The 25,983-nt window shown below is 41.2% G+C and overlaps 1 protein-coding gene across 2 annotated transcripts in view; it reads right to left on the bottom strand.

Moving 5' to 3' along the window:
• Nucleotides 1–25,983, bottom strand: part of LOC124141250 — a 76,521-nt gene that overhangs the window by 42,962 nt on the left and 7,576 nt on the right. For both annotated transcript variants that reach the window (XM_046509211.2, XM_048393297.1), the window contains exons 2-4: nt 5,996–6,551; nt 5,191–5,326; nt 3,380–3,482 (exon numbers count right to left, since the gene is read on the bottom strand). In XM_046509211.2, the coding sequence (XP_046365167.2) occupies nt 3,380–3,482; nt 5,191–5,326; nt 5,996–6,453 (697 nt within the window). In that variant the 5' untranslated portion in view covers nt 6,454–6,551. The remainder of the gene's footprint in view (nt 1–3,379; nt 3,483–5,190; nt 5,327–5,995; nt 6,552–25,983) is intronic.

Raw genomic sequence — 25,983 nt, 5'->3', positions numbered from 1 at the left:
CGGACATTAACTTTCTGGACATTAACATCCTGGGCATTGACATCCTGGACATTAACATTTTGGACATTAACATCCTGGACATTAACATTTTGGACATTGACATTATGGACATTAACATTACGGACATTAACATTCCAGACATTAACATTCTGGACATTAACAATCCATACATTAACATTCTGGACATTAACATCCTGGACATTAACAATCCGTACATTAACATTCTGGACATTAACATCCTGGACATTAACATTTTGGACATTGACATTACGGACATTAACATCCTGGACATTAACATTACGGACATTCACATTCCGGACATTAACAATCCGGACATTAACTTTCTGGACATTAACATCCTGGGCATTGACATCCTTGACATTAACATTTTGGACATTAACATCCTGGACATTAACATTTTGGACATTGACATTATGGACATTAACATTACGGACATTAACATTCCAGACATTAACATCCTGGACATTAACAATCCATACATTAACATTCTGGACATTAACATCCTGGACATTAACAATCCGTACATTAACATCCTGGACATTAACATTTTGGACATTGACATTACGGACATTAACATTCTGGACATTAACATCCTTGACATTAACATTACGGACATTGACATTACGGACATTAACATCCTGGACATCAACATTTTGGACATCAACATTACGGACATTAACATTACGGACATTAACATTCCAGACATTAACATTCTGGACATTAACAATCCGTACATTAACATTCTGGACATTAACATCCTGGACATTAACATTCCGGACATTGACATTATGGACATTGACATTACGGACATTGACATTCTGGACATTAACATCCTGGACATTAAGATTACGGACATTAAGATTACGGACATTAACATTATGGACATTGACATTACGGACATTAACATCCTGGACATCAACATTTTGGACATCAACATTACGGACATTAACATTACGGACATTAACATTACAGACATTGACATTACAGACATTAACATTACGGAAATTGACATTACGGACATTAACACCCCTGGACATTAACATTTTGGACATTGACATTCTGGACATTAACATTACGGACATTGACATTACGGACATTAACATCCTGGACATCAACATTTTGGACATCAACATTACGGACATTAACATTACGGACATTAACACCCCTGGACATTAACATTTTGGACATTGACATTCTGGTCATTAACATTACGGACATTGACATTACGGACATTAACATCCTGGACATCAACATTTTGGACATTGACATTACGGACATTAAGATTACGGACATTGACATTATGGACATTGACATTACGGACATTGACATTACGGACATTAACATTACGGACATTGACATTACGGACATTAACATCCTGGACATCAACATTTTGGACATCAACATTACTGACATTAACATTACAGACATTAACATTTTGGACATTGACATTACGGACATTAACATTCCAGACATTAACAATCCGGGTATTAACATTCTGGACATTTACATCCTGGACATTAACATGTTGGACATTGACATTACGGACATTAACATTACGGACATTAACATTCTGGACATTAACATTTTGGACATTAACATTACGGACATTGACATCCTGGACATTAACATTACGGACATAAACATTACGGACATTAACATCCTGGACATTAACATTACGGACATTAACATTCTGCACTTTCACATTCTGGACATTAACATTTGTGCAAGGTCATGAATACATATGTCTTCAGTCAACACTCTTTCAGTCCTTCACCTTATGGATTTAACCAACCAGAGCTAAAAGCCACAATCAGAAAAATATCATAAAAATAGACAAAAGTTACATGTGCATGATTGATCAATCTTTGACTATTGGACTACAACCAGGCCTTTTGCTCTGATATGATAAAAGAGGCATCAGATTGGAGTAAAAGATCTGAGATTAATGCGATTGTATCCTTAATAACCCAAACAACTCACATCAAATATACATTGACATTACGGACATTAACATCCTGGACATCAACATTTTGGACATTGACATTACGGACATTAACATTACGGACATTGACATTAACATTCTGGACATTAACATTTTGGACATTGACATTACGGACATTGACATTACGGACATTAACATTACGGACATTGACATTACAGACATAAACATTACGGACATTGACATCCTTGACATTAACATTACGGACATTAACATTCTGCACTTTCACATTCTGGACATTAACATTACGGACATTGACATTACGGACATTAACATTACGAACATTGACATTACGGACATTAACATCCTGGACATCAACATTTTGGACATCAATTTTACGGACATTAACATTACGGACATTAACATTTTGGACATTGACATTACGGACATTAACATTCCAGACATTAACAATCCGGGTATTAACATTCTGGACATTAACATCCTGGACATTAACATGTTGGACATTGACATTACGGACATTAACATTCTGGACATTAACATTCTGGACATTAACATTACGGACATTGACATCCTGGACATTGACATCCTGGACATTAACATGTTGGACATTAACATTACGGACATTAACATCCTGGACATTAACATTCCAGACATTAACATTCTGGACATTAACATTACGGACATTGACATCCTGGACATTAACATTACGGACATTGACATCCTGGACATTAACATTACGGACATTAACATTCTGCACTTTCACATTCTGGACATTAACATTTGTGCAAGGTCATGAATACATATGTCTTCAGTCAACACTCTTTCAGTCCTTCACCTTATGGATTTAACCAACCAGAGCCAAAAGCCACAATCAGGAAAATAACATAAATATAGACAAAAGTTACATGTGCATGATTGATCAATCTTTGACTATTGGACTACAACCAGGCCTTTTGCTCTGATATGATAAAAGAGGCATCAGATTGGAGTAAAAGATCTGAGATTAATGAGATTGTATCCTTAATAACCCAAACAACTCACATCAAATATAATTTAAACACAATAACTATTTATAAGGCACAACTGTACTATTATTTTGACCTACCTAACCTCTAAATCTGTAAACAATAACCTGAAAACACTATTACCTCAACATCGCATTCATTTCTGAATTCTAGATTATTGAAGATTTTTTAATCCTCATGCCTCATGAAAACCTCAAATATTCTTATTCCTTTTTGATATTTGGTTGTTTTTGTAGTCAGATGCAAACTGCTTTACTGAAAAGCTGTTGTAAACAGAATTTCAAAAGTACCTCAACAATAACTTGAAACAACAGGAAATATGAATACTTTTTGTCATTTTAAGGTAAATATACTGTCACCAAACAACATCTACCTGTTTCAGGTCCAAGCACCAGAGTGCTACCTCGCAAAGTAGGTGTTCCTGTCACAGTTTCTTTAGTATTGTTTATATACACATCAAACATCGTAGCAGATCTCTGAAACACGAGAAACATGAATTGTTTGATCCGCATTACTTAGAAGTTGACGGAAGTAGACACAGTTCATGGATAGCAACTTCTTTAATACTGTAAAGGCGACGTTTGGTATAGATCCTTATACCACAGATCTTACTTGACAACAGTTTAAGGATCTATATCGAAATGCCGCCTTTACAGTATTAAAGAAGTTGCTATCCATAAATTGTGTCTACTTTGACGAGAAACATGGTTTGAGAAACATGACATCTGTTCCTATTCAAACACATAAATGGATAATACAATCCCTTTACAATACATTATCTTATTGCAAAAATAAAATAATTTGAAATATATCCAATGACCAAATGATTTTCCCTCTAAAATACATGATAAAACTATCAGGAAAAATATACATAGATAATGATTTTGCGTACAATACTTATCTTGTCATGGCTCAAATGTCAGGTCTAAAATGGATTACCCTATTACCCTAAAAAACTCAATCACATGGATGTTTGCTCACACTATCAATCACTGGTATGGATGGTTGATTGTGCTATCAACCACTAGCATGGATGGTTTATTGTGCTATCAATCACTAGCATGGATGGTTGATTGTGCTATCAATCACTAGCATGGATGGTTGATTGTGCTATCAACCACTAGCATGGATGGTTTATTGTGCTCTCAATCACTAGCATGGATGGTTGATTGTGCTATCAATCACTAGCATGGATGGTTGATTGTGCTATCAACCCCAAGCATGGATGGTTGATTGTGCTATCAATCACTGGCATGGATGGTTGTTTGTGCGATCAATCACTGGCATGGATGGTTGATTGTGCTATCAATCACTGGCATGGATGGTTGATTGTGCTATCAATAACTGGCATGGATGGTTGATTGTGCTATCAATCACTGGCATGGATGGCTGATTGTGCCATCAATCACTGGCATGGATGGTTGATTCTGCTATAAACCCCCGGCATGGATGGCTGATTGTGCCATCAATCACTGGCATGGATGGTTGATTCTGCTATAAACCCCCGGCATGGATGGTTGATTGTGCTATCAATCAACCACAGGTATGGAGTGCTGCTCAAACTATCAACCACTGGCATGGAGTGTTGCTCACACTAACAATCCGTAGCATGGATTGTTGCTCACACTATCAACCCCTGGCGTTGAGTGTTGCTCACACTAACAATCCGTAGCATGGAGTGCTGCTCAAACTATCAACCCCTGGCATGGAGTGTTGCTCACACTAACAATCCGTAGCATGGAGTGTTGCTCACACTATCAACCCCTGGCGTGGAGTGTTGCTCACACTATCAACAACTGGTATGGAGTGTTGCTCACACTATCAACCCTTGGCATGGAGTGTTGCTCACAGTATCGACCACTGGCATGGGTTATAGATTATGGTCTGCCATGTCATGAATCTAGACCCGCGATTCGCTGTGCAGAGTTGCATCCCTTGGGCACACCAGAAACCTATGATTATGGGTTCCAATCCCGGTTCACCCTGATTATGTTTCTAGGTTTGTCAGCACCATACCCCTGCTCATGGGTTTCGGCGAACTGGTAAAAGTAACATTAAGCTGACACGCCACTATGTAACTGGACTACTGTTAAAAGCAGTGTTAAACCCAACTCACTCACACCAGTGAAGATGCCCCTGATGACAGGTGAAGTCTGTACCGGACATCAGACTGTTTACACCTACCTTTGTAAGAACAACATGGACAAAGTCTGATTCTGTGACAGATGGTGCCACAGTCACACGGTGGGAGTTCACAACTAGGCTGTTCCTATCAAGCTTCACTGTGAGCTCTGGGGTACCACCAACCCTCAGAACAGTGCTGAAACCAGAACAGGAATAATATGCAAGAGCAACTGCCATAATTCATGATACTGTCAATACTAGTAAAGAGTATCATGGAGCGGGTTCAGTTGGCCCAGTTGAATAAAATGCACAATTCATTAAGAGTTGCTTGCATCCCTCAGGTGTGCCAGACTCAGGTGATTCTTTATCAGGACTTCCTACCAATAAGTGTTATGTTCATGTGAAACAGTGACATATTTGGGTGTGATGAATAGAAAACTCTAGATGTAGATACCGTCCCATGAACAGTTGAATAGACATGATGTTGCACTAATAGTGTTTGGTTAAGAATTCTTGATGACGGGGCAGTGGGCGCCTAGTGGTTAAGGTATTAGCTCATTGCGGAAGTCCCGGTTCGATTCCCCACATGGGTACAATGTGTGAAGCCCATTTCTGTTGTCCCCCACCATGATATTGCTGAAATATTGATAAAAGTGGTGTAAAGCAATACTCACTCACTCTTGATGACAGATTATAGTTTTTAGGTCAGTTGTATATAATCCACGGAGTCACCACACGTTTTTAGTTAGTTCTTTTCTGCGTGGCTGCTGTATTTTTAATGTTCTAGGGATTGGGTATGGGGAGGCATGCGTGTGCGTTCGTGCGTGTGTCTGTGTGCGTGCGCGGGGAGCATCAGTATACTTACCAGCTAGGAGAACACGTTCCTTGTATCCAGAAAGAAATACTAAAGTTTTCTGGTGAAGAACCAGCGTTCACCGTCGTGTTGACATTACAAGGTGTACTATCACTGGAATTGGTAAAGTAGTTACCATTCCGCCTATCAACACCAGCAGGGCCAGAGACTTGCTGTGGGTCACTACACTCACTATTAACCGTTAATGTGGTCAAACTAGGAAATGAAGTCCTTGACCCACTGCGACACGACAAAGAACACACTCCGAATGATTCACACCGTTCTTCTGAGATCGAGTCACAAGTGCCTTGACATTCGTCCGTAGTAGTCGCTTGACTGCTTCCTTGCAAGTTTTGGGGGCTTTGGCTTGGAGCCATATAACTACACGACACTTGACGAACATAGATACAAAACATGACACAGAATGTCAGCGTGCCGACCGGATATCGTCTGCTAATCGCCAGCTCCATTATTCACAGATTTGCGCTTGCGGTTACCACGCAACAGATGCAGGCACGTGATGGTCTTTTGCAATTAGTCACGACATTCGGTATTGGGACAGGTGAGTCTGAAACGAGAATTGCCTGTCTTAATAAATAGTAACAAACTAGGGTCATTAACTAGGATCTTTAGGAAATGTCCTGACCGATCTGTAAGTATGAAATTACCAATAGTACTTCGTGCTAATACTACATACAGTAGGGTAGGCAACTAGCAGGCGTGCTAAGAAGCGGTTGTACAAGTCGCAATTCCAGGAACTCATTATTGGTCAGTAAAGAAAAATATATACCCCGATATCAGAATTCTCTACTTAAAAATAGGGGTATATGTTTTTATATATACTGACCAATAACGAGTTCCTGTGGTCGCAATATAGTTGCCTTACACTGTTGTTCTTTGAAGTTTCATGGTACAAATTAGTTAAACAAGGTGGCAAAATGTCTTTGTGGAGACAACGAGAGTCTATCAATGCCATTATACCACAGCTAAATGTAGGAGGTGGGGGAAGGCTTGTGGTTTAAGCGGTCGCTCGTCACGCCGAAGAGCCAGGTTCGATCCCCCACATGGGTACAATGTGTGAAACTGTGATATTGCTGGAATATTGCTAAAAGCTGCGTAAAACCATACTCACTCACTCACTAATGTGGGAGGAAAGCCCGAAGCGATGCAGGTCTCAGACGTTTACCACTTTAGTGAAACCCAGGAGCACGGGCGTGATGCTGACAAACCTGGAACGTAATCGGGGCGATCCGGGATTCGAACCACCGATTATAGTTTTCTGGCATGCCTAAGGGACATAACTCAGTGCAACGAATTGTCGCGCTTTAGACTGCTGGGAACACCGAATCCCCAGTTATCTAGAAAATTATATATATTGTTAACCTCCCATGCCATGCAAAGAACGACGGCAAAAGAAAGTATTCACTTGAAAATTGGATTTGACCAAAATATTACAAACGTCATCAAAACGTTACTAGGATGAAAACAGTTGCTGAAACACACACGCCTATACCTAAGGTAAAAAACACAACTGTGTTACCCGTATCAAAATACATCGGAATGGAATAACCATTTCTAGTTTGTTTCATATTAGCCATCATTAAAAACGGGGGTACGAGTATGCATATTTTAGCCTGCAGGTGATATTGTAAAATCATCCAATTTGGGATGGAGCTAGGGGGAGTGATGGTATAACATTGCCGGCCGTGAACGGTGTTTCAGTTATATGACGGCGTGTCTGCTTAATGTGGGAGGGAGGCCCGAAGTGATGCCTGGCAAAACTAGCAACATTGTCGCAGCCCATCTGGGATTAGATACCCCGAACACTGAATACCGGAAAGGACGGAACTCTGCACAGAATGAAAATGAGACATTTTTCCTTTCAATACTATCATGTTTTGGACTACTAAATGTAGGGATGTGAAGATATTCGCACTCCGAATTTCGGCGCCTCGGACTAATGGACACCTGTATCCCCTTTTTGGCGGCTGAGTATATAATTAACCTATTGTAAGGTACAAATGTGGCTTTCTTTTTACACCTACCAGGCATATACACATATAGGTGTTGATGGGATATAAACATAGTTGTACATTGGATATATATGCATAGGTACATAATTTGTCCGTCGGGTTCATGAGGACCGCACATGCTCCTGATGGAATACGGTAAGTACTACAGTGTTATATATAAACAGAAAGGTGTCGCTATATGACGGCGTTACGATTTCACTCACTCACTCACTCACTCACCCACTCACTCACCCACCCAATCACCCACCCACTCACTCACTCGCTCACTCACTCACTCACTAAACCACACAATCACCCACTCACTCATCCACCCACCCACTCACTCACTCACTCACTCACTCACCCACCCACTCCAAGTTGAGACCTTATGTGCTGGAGCTCGTAACAGGATACCGACTCAAGACCCATTTGCACATGAATTATCATATATGTTTAAATTTACATAAACATGTACGTGTGTAAACTTCCACATACGAGGGGTGTTCAATAAGTTTTGCAACTTCAATATAAGATCAAGTCGCAGAATATCTTTTGCACTTTTATTTTTCAATATAATCTCCATTCGCCTCAATACACTTATTCCCTTTGTCCTTCAAGCTTTTAATACCACTTTTATAGAAATCCGCAGATTGGCCCTCTAACCACGCCTCTGTGGCAGCCTTAATGTCCTCGTCATCCTGTAAGCGTCTTCCACATAGGGCAGAGTTCATTTGCCGGAGCAGAAAATAGCCACTGGGGGCCAAGTCTGGGGTGTGGGGTGGGGTGATATTCTGCGACTTGATCTTATATTGAAGTTACAAAACTTATTGAACACCCCTCGTACGTTGGTACATTTACATTAGCTTTTGATGTTGTGCAAAGGTGATTCGCATGTGTGCAAATTTAGTAAGCGAACTCAGTATTGATTCAGACAATCGGAAAGTTAAGTAAAACATTTTAAAACATCTTTGTACATAGAAATATGTTTCCATGCATCAGTTTTGATAGTCAGATTATATATTCATATTTTACAATAAACTTATGGTCTTTCTTTCTTCCAGTGTTTATTTGATGCCACAAAATACGACAACCCAGGTCGAGCAGAAAATTCAAATTTCAGCTTTAGATGACGTCAACACTGAACACATCCTTCAAGAAACATTTGTCACGAGCCGTTTTGAATTCAGCAAATCAGATGGTTAGGTTAGAGATATAGCTGACCTCGATGATAAAATCATTAAAAACGTCGAAATATTAACACTTACATAGATGGTGTAGTTGTCATAGAATGTTCTTGGCATCTTTTGTTTTTGTTGTATTGGATGTAGAAGTAAGAAATACCAGACCGTGCAGTCGAGACATTTCGTTACATAATTACCACTTTTACATCCTGGTCCAGGGTACTTAAATGCAGAATGGAAATATAATACACTTGTCAAGCGAGGATGATAATAAGAAGGCCTGTCACATCTATTTGCCTCATAGAGCACGGATTTATATCCTTTACGCCACATAGTTGTTGCTCGAAATCGTGACTTCCTTATTTGTTTATGGCTCTGTATAGGGATATTCGATCTCATTACAATAAGATCCCAGTTCTCGCTAATGCTAAAGAAAGATTTTCGAACGTTCCATTACGAAACATGCCAGAACCACCTTCCGAGGTAGAGAAGATCTGATTATAAATGGGATTTGATATTCATATAGAGACATGATTTATGCGACTCATAATTTAACCCCCGGCCTCCAAGTTGCCCATTGCCCATTGCCTATTACCGATCAGTGATAATTTAACCCCCGACCTCCCGTTTGATTACCAATCAGTGATAATTTAACCCCCGACCTCCCGTTTGCCCATTGTCCATTGCCTATCACCAAGCAGTGATAATGTAACCCCCGACCTCCCGTTTGCCCATTGTTCATTGCCTATTACCAATCAGTGATAATTTAACCTCCGACCTCCCGTTTGTCCATTGTCCATTGCCTATTATCAATCAGTGATAATTTAACCCCCGACCTCCCGTTTGCCCATTGTCCATTGCCTATTATCAATCAGTGATAATTTAACCCCCGACCTCCCGTTTGCCCATTGTCCACTGCCTATTACCAATCAGTGATAATTTAACCCCCGACCTCCCGTTTGCCCATTGTCCACTGCCTATCACCAATCACTGATAATTTAACCTCCGACCTCCCGTCTGCCCATTGTCCATTGCCTATTACCAATCAGTGATAGTTTAACCACCGACCTCCCGTTTGCCCATTGTCCATTGCCTATTTCCAATCAGTGATAATTTAACCCCCGACCTCCCGTTTGCCCATTGTCCATTGCCTTTTACCAATCAGTGATAATGTAACCCCCGGCCTCCCGTTTGCCCATTGCTCATTGCCTATTACCAATCAGTGATAATTTAACCCCCGACCTCCCGTTTTCCCATTGTCCATTGCCTATTACCAATCAGTGATAATTTAACCCCCGGCCTCCCGTTTGCCCATTGTCCATTGCCTATTACCAATCAGTGATTATATAAATCCTGGCTTCCAGTTTCCATCGCTATCACATATCAGCGTTAATTAACTGTTAAGTGTTAGCTTCCATTTGCCCTTTGCTAATCACCTGTCAGCGCCAATCTTTTGGCTTTCCTTGCTAAGTTTAACCTTTGTTATCGTTTTACTTTTGTTGTTCTCACTTTTTACTTTTGTTGTTCTTACAGGTACATATATATGCTCCCATGAAGGAGTAAGTATATACCGCGAAACGTTGTGTTCCTCATAATAAAGAAGTTGACACCTATAAATTCTCTTCCTTGTGTGTATCACTTCTAAATGCCTTTCAAAGACTTGACTCATTTCACGCCCTTGTTTATCGTTTTTGGGACAACAGAATAATTGTGTTTTATAACAACCAATTGTGTTTTCTGTTGTTCATAAATATTGAGACTTGAAGCATTAAAGAGCAAGGTATAATGGCACTTATTGAAATACCGGAGATGGCGAATTTCCGAAAAGTTTAGAAATATTGGTAAGAAAATAAGCAGACTTGTTCAATATGGCCGACAACTAGTCTCCTGTGTCTTTCTTGCACTTGCAAGTTCTGATATGAGCAAGTACACCCGCACAGCTGCATGTACACGATCCCTAGTTGGTTGGTTTGTTAACGCCGCACTCAGCAATATTCCAGCTATATGACGGCGGTCTGGACCAGACAATCCAGTGATTGACATCATGATCCATGCAATTGGGATCGATGACATGCATCAACCAGGTCAGCGAGCCTGACCACCCGATCCCGTTAGTCGCCTTTTACGACAAGCATAGTCGCCTTTTACGGCAAGCATGGGTTGCTGAAGACCTATTCTACCCCGGACCGTCACGGGTCACACGGTCCCTAGTATGGTGGCCTATCTTTGGTTGCTGGTGATCTATAAGCCCATTTTTATATTGCATTGTTGAATGATAATGTATTCTTATAAATATTCTAAACTATTTTTTAAATCGAAACTGTGATACTCTAGTTATTATACTTCCATCGTTGACTTCCCTCATATTCGGCTTTACGGGTACCCGACAGTAATCAAAGCCCTGATCAAACTTTCATACTACAAACAAAAAATATAAAAAATGAATTTTCATCTACATAATCTGGGAACATAATCTCCATAGATTGACACGATTTATGCGCGAGCTGATACTACTTATCGGGAACCCTTTAAAGACAGTCATCGAGACATACCAAAAGGCTGGAAGATGTAAACTAACACGTGACGCAAATTCATAGCAAAGGGATACCGTGTTTGCACAGTAATAAACAAGTTTCATTGATCAAGGCAGCAAACACTTATGGTAATGAATTCATATATGACTTGTCCATAGATATACATTCTCTGGAAGTTAAAGTAAATTGCCCCATTTTGTTCATGGTAGCCATACCTTCACATCTAAATGTCTAGCTGCCAGTCATATGAACTTGTCGAGTAACAGTATGCCATTTTTCAGTAGTTCTAAAATGTCCAGTGGGCCTTTGTCGGGGCCTCGTACTTCATTCTTTAAGAACATGAACGCCATGCTCGGGTCCTACATCAAAACATCGACCAGCGTGGTGTACGTTTCCGCATTACAGGTCTCCGCCTGAACCTGAACCTTGATAATTAAGAGGCCTACCAACAGTCTATAAAAACAGGATAAAATTTTCTTCATATGAAGTCATGAGAAATCTTTCAATTAAACCCTTTTGTGGACCAGCGTGTAGCTTTCAGCCAATTCAGCTCTGAGGAGAGGAGATAAAAAACACATGCTTTCACCACAAGAACCAAGGGATACACGTTTATAACGAACGCGCTTATAACGAAGTGACGGATATAACTAACTGTTGTTTTATTTTGTCTCGGCTATTTGCTGTATATGTTCTGTATGTATGCCAATAACGAACTAAGTTTAGCAGTCCTTTTGAGTTCGTTATAACCATAGTATACTGTACATGAAAGTCAATAGTCGTATTTTAAATATTAAAAAACCAACATGAACAGATCAAAGCATAGACTTCATGCACTATTCATACTAGTGTATATTTAATAGCATGTTGATACACGAATAAATAGCTCATTATGTCATTAATGTTCAGGTTAATCGGTGTGGAACTCTGTACCGAATCACGCTATCATTGACGGCCATCTTGGATTTTCTCGAATAAGAAACCCACGGAGACTGTTCGTGCCAATTTTGTTGCTTGTATCACCACCTGTGCGATTGTTCGATAATCTGCCTAGCTAGCAGGTGTCAGAGGCACACTATATGACAAAAATAAATGTCTTATACAAACCAAATAAACGTCACGAAGCCACCAATTTTTGTGGCACATGGAACCAACTTAGATTATGAGCAGAGATAGCCCAAACAAAAATCGACCTATGTTACTTCTCTGTCGGATCAGAGGAGCTTAATTAAGCGAGTTTTCCATCTTTCGATGATATTTATGATGAATCCTCATCAGGTATATGGTTCACAATGGGCTGTTGAAGCTACACGTGGTTGAACCCATCGCTTCCATTGTTGGTGTTATCTTGCCGACAGCTTGCATTACAACTTACGTACGTTTGTATTGGGAACACATTTCGAAGGGAATAGAGGAAAGTTGATATAATACTTTTGTTTCCTGCCCGTTGTGTTGAAATGCGACGCCAAAGGTCAACAACACAGGGACTTCCTCACGAATCACACACTCATGTACCCCTGCATTGTTGTGGCTACAGATGGTGCGTCGATATTGAATTTCTTATCAGAAATGGTTCCTGTCCTGTATTGAAAGTGTTCAATGGTGGAAAACGCTATTGATCGGCGACAATTCCCGATATTGATAAACGTACGTTTTTATATTTAGTTCGTATGTATATAGGTACAAATGTCTCTATTATTATTATTATTGTTGTTGTTATTATTATTATTATTATATTGCGCTAAACTCCTTACACAATGTGTATGCGCAAAGCGCTAACATTACTCCGGTCAATGGATCAGTGTGCGCTCGATCTTATCACTCTCAGCTCCCTGGGGAGTATAAAACCCAAGCTGCCTCTCTCTGTCTCTGTCTCTCTCTGTCTCTGTCTCTCTCTCTCTCTCTCTCTCTCTCTCTCTCTCTCTCTCTCTCTCTCTCTCTCACACACACACACACACACACACACACACACACACACACACACACACATAAAGGAATTAATCACTGCACAGTCCCAATAAACCAAAAGATAACACCTTATATCTCGAAGGGAGTGTGTTTTAATCTTAAAAGGCACGCCCTGGTTACAATCGATATATACAAGGAAATGCTGAACACCATGCCTATATTGCGGTAACAAAACACCGCCATCGTCCCAAGCAACGTGAGCAACACGATGTGTTTTGTGTGCGTATGTGTAATGTTCAAACATTCAGAGTAAGCAAACCATGATTAAATCGTACTAAAAAACATTCATGTCCTCTGACGACATATAGTACTTTTTTTCCTTGCGAAGATACAACTCGGGTGCTTATCGTGATAGGATTTGTGTCAGTACTTACTGTAAAGGCTGTCAAGATGAGTTTTGTGTCCATTTTCTTCATTTTATTAGACATTTCAAAGAGTGTATTCTCTGTAAAATATTTTGGCATTCGGCTATACTCGTCTATTTCCGCTACATACGTAAACTTCGGACTGAGTTTGAGTAGTGATATTTCATTACGTCACTGTAAAGCGTATGCTGCCAAATACCACCGCATTACGTTAAGACCACTTGATATTCAGTGTATTGTTTAAAAAAATGTGTCTGCCATTGTTGCAAGCTTGGTTTTAAAAACATTGAGGCTCATGGATTTAATTAAAAGAATATCTTGTTTTGCAGCAGTAAGGAAATATATCAAGTGTCCAAACAAAATCCCTTGTACACACCTTGGCTTGAGTGAGTGTTTGTTTGTTTGTTTGTTTGTTTGTTTGTTGTTTAACGCCGCACTCAGCAATATTCCAGCTATATGACGGCGGTCTGTAAAATAATCGAGTCTGGACCAGACAATCCAGTGATTGACATCATGAGCATCGATCCACGGAATTTAGATCGATGACATGTAGCAACCAAGTCAGCGAGCCTGACCACCCGATCTCGTTAGTCGCCTTTTACGACAAGCATAGTCGCCTTTTACGGCAAGTATGGGTTGCTGAAGACCTATTCTACCCCGGAATCTTCACGGGTCCTTGAGTGAGTGAGTTTGGGGCAATATCACGACAAGGGCACCAGAAATGGGCTTCACACATTGCACCTATGTGAGAAATTGATCACGGGCTTTCAGCGCGACAAGCAAAAGCTTTAACTACTAGGCTACCCACCGCCCCTTTGGCTTAAAGGAAAAAGTACTTGATCGTTCATAAATGACTCACAACTGTCGCGAACCTGTAGGGATTCCAGGTTAGAAGAGGCGACTAATTGGATCGGGTGGTGAGGCACGATGATTTGAGTCATTGCCTGTCATCTTATCCAGACTGGGCGGTCGGGTAGCCTAGTGGTTAAAGCGTTCGCTCGTCACGCTGAAGACCCGGGTTCGATTCCTCGCCGTGATATTGCTGGAATATTGCTAAAAGCGGCGTAAAACCATATTCACTCACTCACTCACTTATCCAGACGGTGTAATCGCTGCTCACAGTGTCTGCCAATTGTTTATCTGGTCTAGACTCGATTATACATATCTACTCTTCACAAATAGTAGGGGATGATGAAATATATATACCATGGGCCTGTGACTTTACAGTTATATTTGAATAAACCGAATAGAAATATATATTTTTAAATACCAAGTATTAGAACAAAGTGGCGACAAACATACTATGCAAGAACGTTTCTGTCTGTAAAAATCAACAGCAAAACACATCCTATAGTTTGCATGTGCCCTCAAGCAGTAGCGCCACATACGTGTTTTGTATGTCATTCTTGATTTTGACACTTTCAAGGAAGGTATATTAATCTCCGTGGACCGTTATTTTTGTCTTATCTTATGAGTGACTTGATTCCGTTCATTGTTTATGTATGAACTAGTGATGCGGCGTTTGCAACGCGTGGAGCGTCTACGGACTATTGGCATGCTGGAAACTGGCAGAAGTCAGCGTGCAGTGGCCAATGCGTTCAATATTTCACAGTTTATGATTAGCAGACTGGAACAGATGCCAAAAAACCCAAATGTTGACGATGGACCCCGTTCAGGGCGTCCCAGGTCAACGACAAGAATACAGGATCGATCGCATCAAGTTGCTGCAAACTTTCATCAGGCTACTGAGGTATGAGATACGGTTCAGGTGATTAGAAATCGTCTACACGCAGCTCATCTCCATGCAAGACGGCCACACTTTTTGCCGTCATATTGCTAATCGACGTCAATGGTGTACACAACGTTGAAACGGGGGTAATCGTCGCTGGTCACGTGTTATGAAAAGAGTCCAGGTTCACTATGTACTTCCTTGGTGGGCCTAGGCGTGTCTGGCGACGTCGAACGGGAACGTCAGACCAATGCCAACCTGAGACCTCCTGACAGATTTTGCTGTGGATCGGTTATGGTGTGGGGCGGTATCATATCGTGCAAGGAACTGTCACTGGACAGTACTATCGGGACGGCATACTGACACCCTTTGTTGTCCCGTTTGCAAGGCTTCTGGGTTGACGTTTTGTCTTTCAGGACGATAACGCCCGTGATCTCCGTGCACGAATCGTCAATGCTCACCTCCAGCAGCACAATATCCATAGACAGCCATGGTCAGCAATGAGCCCGGACCTTTCCCCCACTAAATACGCCGGGGTCATGACAGGGAGACGTGAGCGTCAACGTCATAGGCCGCCGACCACGTTGGCTGAACATAGCCAGCCGCTGGAAGAGTAGTGGGGCCGACTCCCTCAAATCGCCAAAGGGAGTCTCATACGCAGTATGCTTCGTCGAGTTAATGAATGCTTGGTATTACGCACTACTGATCCAAAAACTTCCCATATTATCACTATCGTCCATCCAGGTCGTGTGTTTGGACGAACGCGAGCAGTATGTGCCGTTCAGAAGAAACGCCCTGACGTTAAGATGGAGCTCCGCTCACCTCTTTTATGTCTGAACTGGAGCTCCGCTACATCTTGTATGTCTGAACTGGATGTCCGCTCACCTCTTGTATGTCTGAGCCGGATCTGCGCTCACCTCTTGTGTGTTTGAGTTGGATCTCTCAACGCCTCTTGTATGTCTGAGCTGGGAATTTCGCTCACCTCTTGTATGTCTGAGATGGATCTCCGCTCACCTCTTGTATGTCTGAACTGGAGCTCCGCTCACCTCTTGTATGTCTGAGCTGAATCTCCGCTCATCTCTTGTATGTCTGAGGTGGATCTCCGCTCACCTCTTGTATGTCTGAGCTGAATCTCCGCTCACCTCTTGTATGTCTGAGCTGGGAATTCCGCTCACCTCTTGTATGTCTGAGCTGGATCTCCGCTCACCTCATGTATGTCTGAGCTGGATCTCTGCACACCTCTTGTATGTCTGAGCTGGATCTCCGCTCACCTCATGTATGTCTGAGCTGGATCTCCGCTCACCTCTTGTATGTCTGAGCTGGATCTCCGCTCACCTCTTGTATGTCTGAGATGGATATCCGCTCACCTCTTGTATGTCTGAGCTAGATCTCCGCTCACCTCTTGTATGTCTGAGCTAGATCTCCGCTCACCTCTTGTATGTCTGGGCTTGATCTCCGCGACAACACTCGTGTATGACAATCAGGAACACAATTATGATAAAAGTCAAACTTCCGCGCCAGATTGTTCAGATCACTGACCCTGAACATGGACTTCTTTGATAGGCATATAGAAGTTGGAGTACTAAGTAAGGATAAGAACAGGAACGATGTGTTTAATGAAAACCGCACAACCGGTTATGCTCGGTTAGTGATAATAATATATCCATTATGCCTATTTAAACATTAAGAGCCCTCTACTAATTCACTACCTGCCCCTAACCTGGATACCAGCCGCAGGACGAAAGGGTGTGATACCATCTCAAACATGCTATTAATAGTGCTCCTTTGGGTTTTAATAATTTATTGTAAGACTACAACTGGCTTTGTCGCGGACTGAACCTATTATTTCTCCCTAGCTAGACGTGAATAGGAGACACAATACAACACGTACATTAATCTCAGCCACCTACGACACGCTTGGTATTTCACGTACATTCTTTGTCAAGTTTCGGTGTGTGTTAAGGCCACACTCTAATACTTGCATGGTTAACGGTTAACCAATTATTTTGTGTCCGAATAAAAATATAAATAAGTATTTTTTAAATTGGAGATCAAATGTTGATCTATTCGGTCAGTCTAGTGGGTAAGAGATGATGCTAATATGAGCAGGATGTTTAATATTTTGAATAAAATCGTATATGAATTAACTTTTGAGACGGGTTTGCTCTCTTTATGACATGAAGGAGGATTTCAGTGACAGACAACATACAATACATTGATCAATTATTATATGAAAAATTAATAGATGTTTTTTCGGAGTTGTATATTCTTATTTTTCTTAAAAATATATATATATATATATATCGAGGATATAATTCATGAAATTAAACTTGTTTTTATAATATTTACTGATATTGGCCTCGTCTCCATGTCGGTAAACCGAAAAATAAAAGGTTTTGCCTAGCAAAGGCGTGGCCTAAGGCTGGTGAACGCCGACACAACACAGGTCGATGTGCTCGGCTTGGGAGAACATGGGAGCTTCTATTGTATCTCAGCAATATCAAGACGGCTTCCTAGATATTATCTAGCCTTGATCAAACATACAAGAGCTGACGAGGGGGTCACCTGTCGATCATATCGACATTTTAGTCGTCTGTTTGAGTTTTAATCTTACCGTCAGTGTATAATATATACTGACAACTTTAGAAGAGGAAGCATCTAGACTTATCTATATGTCAACGTGTGTGTCGAGGAGGATTTAACTTTGATTAAAGACGTAGAATAAGTGAATATGTGTTTGCGCCGCTTTTATTAGCAATATTCCAGCAATATCACGGGGGGGGGGGGGGGGGGGGGGGGGGGGGTATCACACCAGAAATGGGCTTCACACACTGAACCTATGTCGGGAATCGAACCCTGGTCTTCGGCGTGACGAGCGAACGCATTAACCGCTAGGCTACCCGATCGCCCCGACTGACAGTAATGTTTCTGTGGCAATAAACAACCAATCCAGCCCAGACATTTCTTGTTGTTTCTTTCATTATTCCTCACGCCCCCACTTTTAAACAATATTTGAAATATATATTTCACCTACCGACCTGGATTTGGGGACCGAAGTCCGTAAGTAAACAAACCCCAATCAACATGTCTGGCCTTGTTTACAGAATTGTGTTGCTTACACTCTGGTTGCATCAGTTGCAGTCTACATACAGCGAAACCCCTTAAGTCGAACTTCGTTAACTCAGTATATAGTAAAACAATGATTTTTTCCAAAGTTATCATCTCATCTTTGAAAATCAATGTTTGCATATTTCGGCACAAATTTACAGTTCAAACAAGATGGGTGTCATGAGGTTGCAAATTCATTTCTTACCCCAGGTCTTCATTGAACCAATTTATTTTTACACGAAATTATACGGCAAAGTGTTCATTCCTACTCAACGCCTGGGAAGTGGCAAGAAGCCTCCAAGTGACGTCATCGTTGAAGTCAATTAGTTAAATTTATTGATTCAATCATGAATTTAATTAACTAGTCTTAGATAGTATATACATGTACATGTACGTATTCTTATATTCGTCACGGAAATGTAACTTTCCATTGTTGATATAACTATAGTCGAACACCGTTGTGTCGAACTTACGTATGTCTCGAATTAAAATCTTCGTCCCTGCGTATTCCTTCTTTTTTTAACATATACTGTTGTGTCAAACTTTGGATAACTCGAAGTACTTCAACTTCGACGCAACGGTGTTTGACTGTATTTAAGAATCAATAATGCAACTTTGATGATGTTTTTGCATACATCTGCTTGATGTTCTATGCGTTATTTTAAACTTTCTTGTTGTACATGCATAATACAGGAATAATTTCAGCGGTGTGAAGTAAAAAAGCTCTCACGGTTGTTTTGCAGAAAATGTACACTATAAGCTTCGTAAAGGAATACAACACTTGTAACTCTCTCATAGTTGGAGACCGCCTCCGTGGTCTTGTGGTAGAGCGTCCGCCCGGAGAGCGGAAGGTCCAGGGTTCGATCCCGGGCCGCGTCATACAAAAAGACGTTAAAAGATTGTACTTGTTGTTACCCTGTCTGGCGCTCGGCATTAAGGGGCTAAAACAAGGACTGGTCGGCTCGGAGTCAGTATACTGTGTCTGAGTGGGGTATTCATGTTAAACTGCGGCATGGTATCTCAGTGAGCTAGCACTATAAATCGGCATCAGTCCGGACTAGTACAAGCAGCCACACACACACATACACGTGCATGCACGTCGCTATATAAGTGCAATAATCTTGGACGCGACGTTAAACCCAATTTCACCTCACCTCACCTCACCTCACCTCACCTCACCTCACCTCATAGTTGGATGTTGAGCAATGTACGTGGCTGTTCTGTTTCTCATGTAGACATGTTGCATTATATGTAGAGATATATTTCTGGTCCTGCTCTCAACTATCCGTGATCAATACTGGTTACTCAGCTTAAATCCGAGCAGCTCCCGAATGTCAGAAATGAGTTAGGTCACTCGAAATTAATAATTAAGCATACAAATCCTAGATCCCGTGTATCAGAAATCTGCCAGGATGCATAAATATGTCACAGTTTTAAAGCTGACGTTCTATGTGTGCCAAATTTGTTCCGTGTCCATGGTGACAGACGTATGCTTTAGTAACATATCGCTCATCCGTCACACAAAACACATTGCCGCGTCACTATTGTTACAACCGAACAATAGAGTGACGCAGCAATGTTCCATTATTTCCTTAAAAAATAGAAAGGGGTGTTATTCATTCATACCTTGTGTACATTTCAGGTGAGGAGAAATAGGGTTTATCGTCGCATTCAAGAGTATTGCACTTATATGGCGACGTGTATGTGCGTGCAGGAAAAACAGGCGAAATATAGGTTAAAACCCGAGATTTCATTGTAAAATATTCCCAATACAGGAACTTTAATTCTGAAATTCGAGATAAATCTCTCGCACATATTGTTGAACAATCACATTTGGACTTGTCATTATATCTTAACATGCAAATTTTCCTGGTGCGCATTACTATATTACGTCACAAGCTACGTGATTAGTCAGTCGGACAATGACAATGACAACAGGTCAATCTGAAACTTGTTCTTTAACAACTTAATTACCAATCTGGCAAATTTTTAAAAAGATTTTTTTAAAGCACAAAGAATACTTTCGCGGCATTCCATCTGTCCTCCCGCCAGAGTAATTGCCCTTATCGAAGGGAAGCTACTCTAGTCTATGAGACGTCACATTTGTTGAAGAGTCACAACGTTACAAAAGGCAGTCAGATGTCCCACGCAGTCACACAATGAAACTAACTGAAATATAGGACTCATTTCGACAAAATCCAACAATTTCACAATCGGGAAAAGACCCCAAGCTGCAGTTTGACGCCGATTTTCGGTATATTAGACTATTATTTTGAAAATGATAACATTTATCCAACTAATTTCTCCAGACAGACTCCATACCGATAGACAAGGACGACGCCTATTTTGTATGTAAACACTGAAAGTAGTCTACCTACCTGACCATTTTCATTTGCATATTTATCCGTAATTAACCCCAACGGATACAATTGTTATTGGTTGGCTTTATCCTGTTGAGAAACCTACCCAATATACGATAACATGTATCTTTGTTAAGGATATAAATTTACTTGATATGATAATTACCGTCAGCATGTTCTCAAAATTGGCAAGCGATTGATAAAATACTCGTTTAAGACACCACGAAATTGTAACGAGCCTTGTACCATGCACTGTGAAGATCAGCAGCAGTAGCCGAGAACAAATTCCACGTGGATCAGGAAAGGCGGCTGTTGTGGCAGTCTGGTTCTATATGTAAAGGTAAACTTCCAACCCTTCATAGGTTTTGTGTACACTTCGTTTCTTCATCACCCGTGGTTACATAGGAGCCGTAGTGGTGTACCGTATTTCCTCGAATTAACGCCGGCATCTCGAATAAACGCCGGCATCTCGAATAAACGCCTGGAGTCCCGAATAAACGCCGGTAATCTCGAAGAAACGGGAGACTCGAATAAACGCCGTGGCCTCGATTAAATGCCGGGCCCTATTAAACGCTGGGTAGTTTTAAATGCACGGAATTCTCCGCATCATTATCTTTGCGATTAAACGCAAGAAATCGAGGAAATACGGTAGTAGCTATTTTTAACCAACGAATCAAACCACGGCCTGTTTCCATCTAGAGGGAAACGAGCAAGTGCTCAGACCAATGACGGCTCCGATGACGTCACACAAACGGCCCGCTGCCCTCTCATTACCTTGCAACCATCTAGCTGCTCCTTGTTTCAGTGCCAAATGTAGGGTCAGCACAAAGTTCTTGCACGAAGTAAGGCACCTATTTGTCAATTTCAAGGGCATAGTTTCATTTATTAACTAAAAATAGACGCACGCCACGACCATACCACAAATCGGTCTTGTGTTTTCACTGGCGATGGACCTCCGAAGTGTATACACAAAGGTAAAACTAATATAACACACAGCGGCGACAAACCCCAACTTGCTGGGTTCAGATTTGTTTATATGTTAGGTTTATGTATTTTGATGGTGAATTATTTGGACAGTAGGTCGAAAAATAATATTAATACAAAACATTGTACAGGATTTTTTTAAATCACCCTGCTGTTTGGATCGGTATCGTTGGTATTAGTCACACAAAAATCCATCTGATTATTTCATTGTCAAAGTGATTTTTACCGTCGACGGTATCAAAATATATTTATCATTTTGATAAATGATACACAGCGTACAAGGTTTATGTTTATACAAAATCTTGATATTAAATGAATATATCTGATCAAGTTAGACTCGACAAGAGTGAGTGAGTGAGTATGGTTTTACACCGCTTTTAGCAACATACCATCAATATCACGGAGGGGGACACCAGAAATTAGCTTCACACATTGTATCCATGTGGGGAATGGAACCCAGGTCTTCAGCGTGACGAGCGAATGCTTTAACCATTAGGCTACCCTACCGCCCCGATTCGACAAGAACCATCTCTGACACGAAACGAGCTTTATACCATCACTTCCCATAGTTTTCACAGGTATTGTGTTTTAGTGATGTAAAATACTACCTTCAAAACAGAAGCGTAAACGTTTGCTAAAGATATCCCAATTATAAGAGTGAGTGAGTGAGTGAGTGAGTTGGGTTTTAACGCCGCTTTTAACAGTATTCCAGTTGTATCACGGCGTGGCAACTTTATGTGGGAGGAAAGTCCGAAGTGATGCAGGCCTCAGACGTTTACCACTTCGGTGAAACCCACGAGTACGGGTATGGTGTTGACAAACCTAGAAACATAATCGGGGCGAACCGGGATTCAAACCCACCATCATAGGTTTCTGGCGTGCCAAAGGGACGCAACTCTGCACAGCGAATCGCGGCGCTTTAGACGACTGGGCCATCCGTGCCCCCCCCCCCCCCCCCCCCCCCCCCCCAATTATAAGAAGACATATATCCAGTGAAGTTGTCTTAGAATTGTATCTCAGATATACATCTGGAAAAATACCTTACATTTCCATATAATAATCGAGACATTTTTTATATAACCGTATCTCGTATAAGTATTCTGAAGAAATATATTTGACCAGAAAGGGACATCTTCATGTTGAAATACAGAAACCAAAATCTATTATCTGTACATGACTTGTCCCAAGAAACATATCTCCCGATTTGTTGTCACAATAAATATATCTCTGCGTTCCTATACGTTTGGGAAGTGATATATTAACGCCTTCAACCGAGAACAAACACAAGGTTCAGTGAAGATCGTGCCACTGTAACCCAGAGCAGGGGCATGGCACAGGTGATATTTGTCAGATAAAACTTGAGAGGAGATGTCATCCACTGAACAGGGACTGTTGCAGTTGACAAATATCGCTCGGTACTGGGAATAATGACCTTCACATTCCAGACAACCCGCTGAGAACCACTTTCATCAAATATCAGGACTTTTACCCGGCCATGACCTTTAAAGCTACACTGATCATGAATCTGATGGAGTGAGTTTGGTTTTACGTCGCTTTTAGCAATATTCTAGCAATATCACGGCGGGGGACACCAGAAATGGGCTTCACACATTGTACCCATGTCGGGATTCGAACCCGGGTCTTCGGCGTGACGAGCGAAAGCTTTAACCACTAGGCTACCCGACCGCCCCTGAATCTGATGGAAGTCCAAATCAAAGTACAGTGAAAAGTCGATAATCGAACTCTTTTAACTCGAAATATCGCACAAGACGATGTAACTTTATATTACCGGCAAAATCCCTAACGTACTATGTCTGATATCAACACTCCGCTTGTCTGGAACTACGGGTAACGCCAGTTTACCAGGTTCTACTGTATGGAATATCTTTGTTTGTTTGTTTGTTGTTTAACACCGCACTCAACAATACTCCAGTCTGGACCAGTTAATCCAGTCATTGATATCATAAGCGCCGATCCACGCAATTGGGATACGATGATATGCATCAACCAAGCATAGTCGCCTCTTACGACAAGCATAGTAGCCATTTACGGCAAGCTTAAAGGCGAATGTGCTTGTCACCGTACTCAGACTGCGTGGATCGTTGCTCCTTTTATCAGTCACTGTTTGGTTTGTCTGGTTCAGACTCGATTATATCCAGGCCGCCGTCAAATACCTGGAAAATGACTGACCGCGGCGTTACAAGAAACAAGCAAACAAACAAACACTGAGATTGTTTGATGGTAGTCATTGAGTTACGCATCTGTTTCAAGAAGGGTTACAGTTTCGTTCATATATCTAATTAAGTTACACAATTACCCTAAATCTAAGAAAATGAAATATATGATATTCTTTGGTATTGTTTGATCCGGTTGCTGTTTCCCCAGGCGCTGACACACTTCACGGAAACAGAGGATGCTTCCATCCTGAATAGAGTAGAATTGTGTTTCAAAACAAATATCTCGTAGAACCGTTAAAGATCACTTCATTCAGGTGTTTTGCTTGTTGTTGTGAAGCATTTAAGTGCTTTTGGCATTAGGCAGTTTAATAGGTTACCGGGTATTTTAAGGCTACTTGTATCGCAAAGCTATATCATTTCCGCTAAACTTTAAAAATAACTGTCAACGCAAATGTCTTCTCGAAGAATCGGCACTCATTTTTAGCTCTTGAATGTCAAGTTATAATCCCATTCCGCACACCTCCTTTTCCCAAAAAGTGCTTCAGCGCTTGGTGAACGATTTGGGGTCAAAACCGAACAAATTTGTTCTTGTTTTTTTCTGAAAGTTGTAATTAGGAGAATAAAGTCGAGACTTATGTTAAAAACTTCATAAAACCGCATCTCCTGCATGATCTCCTTCCTCGTTAAGCTGACACGCCGTGATACAACTGCAAAGCGACCGAAAACCATTTTTAAAGTAATTAATTTAGAATCGCATTTCAGATAAAAAAACAAATTCGAAAGCATCTGAAAAAAAGACAGTTTAGACTTATTTTTCACTCTATTGCGGACCATTCATGTCAGAAAATATACCTCCCACATTTATTTTCACCTCCTACTTTGAACCTTTTGTTAGTTTTTGTTTTACGCCACTCACAGTAATAATCCAACTAGATGGCCGCGGCCTGTAAACAATCTGGAACAGACAATCCAGTTATTGATATTATGATCAACAATCGGGGTACGAAGACACACAATCAACCAAGTCACCGAGCCTGACCACCCGATACAATCGGGGTACAATGTCACACAATCAACCAAGTCACCGAGCCTGAATCCCCGATACAATCGGGGTACGATGTCACACAATCAACCAAGTCCCCGAGTCTGACCACCTGTTACAATCGGGGTACGATGTCACACAATCAACCAAGTCCCCGAGTCTGACCACCTGATACAATCGGGGTACGATGTCACACAATCAACCATTTCACCGAGTCTGACCACCTGATACAACCGGGGTACGATGACACACAATCAACCAAGTCACCGAGCCTGACCACCTGATACAATCAGGGTACTATCATACACAATCAACCAAGTCACCGAGCCTGACAACCCGATACAATCGGGGTACGATAACACACAATCAACCAAGTCACCGAGCCTGACCACCCGATACAATCGGGGTACGATGTCACACAATCAACCAAGTCACCGAGCCTGATCACCCGATACAGTCGGGGTACGATGACACACAATCAACCAAGTCACCGAGCCTGACAACCTGATACAATCGGGTTACGATGTCACACAATCAACCAAG

Source organism: Haliotis rufescens, unplaced genomic scaffold (genome assembly GCF_023055435.1).
Source record: "Haliotis rufescens isolate VD_foot unplaced genomic scaffold, xgHalRufe1.0.p SCAF_12, whole genome shotgun sequence".
NCBI classification, from domain to species: domain Eukaryota; kingdom Metazoa; phylum Mollusca; class Gastropoda; order Lepetellida; family Haliotidae; genus Haliotis; species Haliotis rufescens.
The sequence above is the reverse complement of the archived record's forward strand: the minus strand, read 5'-3'. Positions and strand labels throughout refer to the sequence as shown.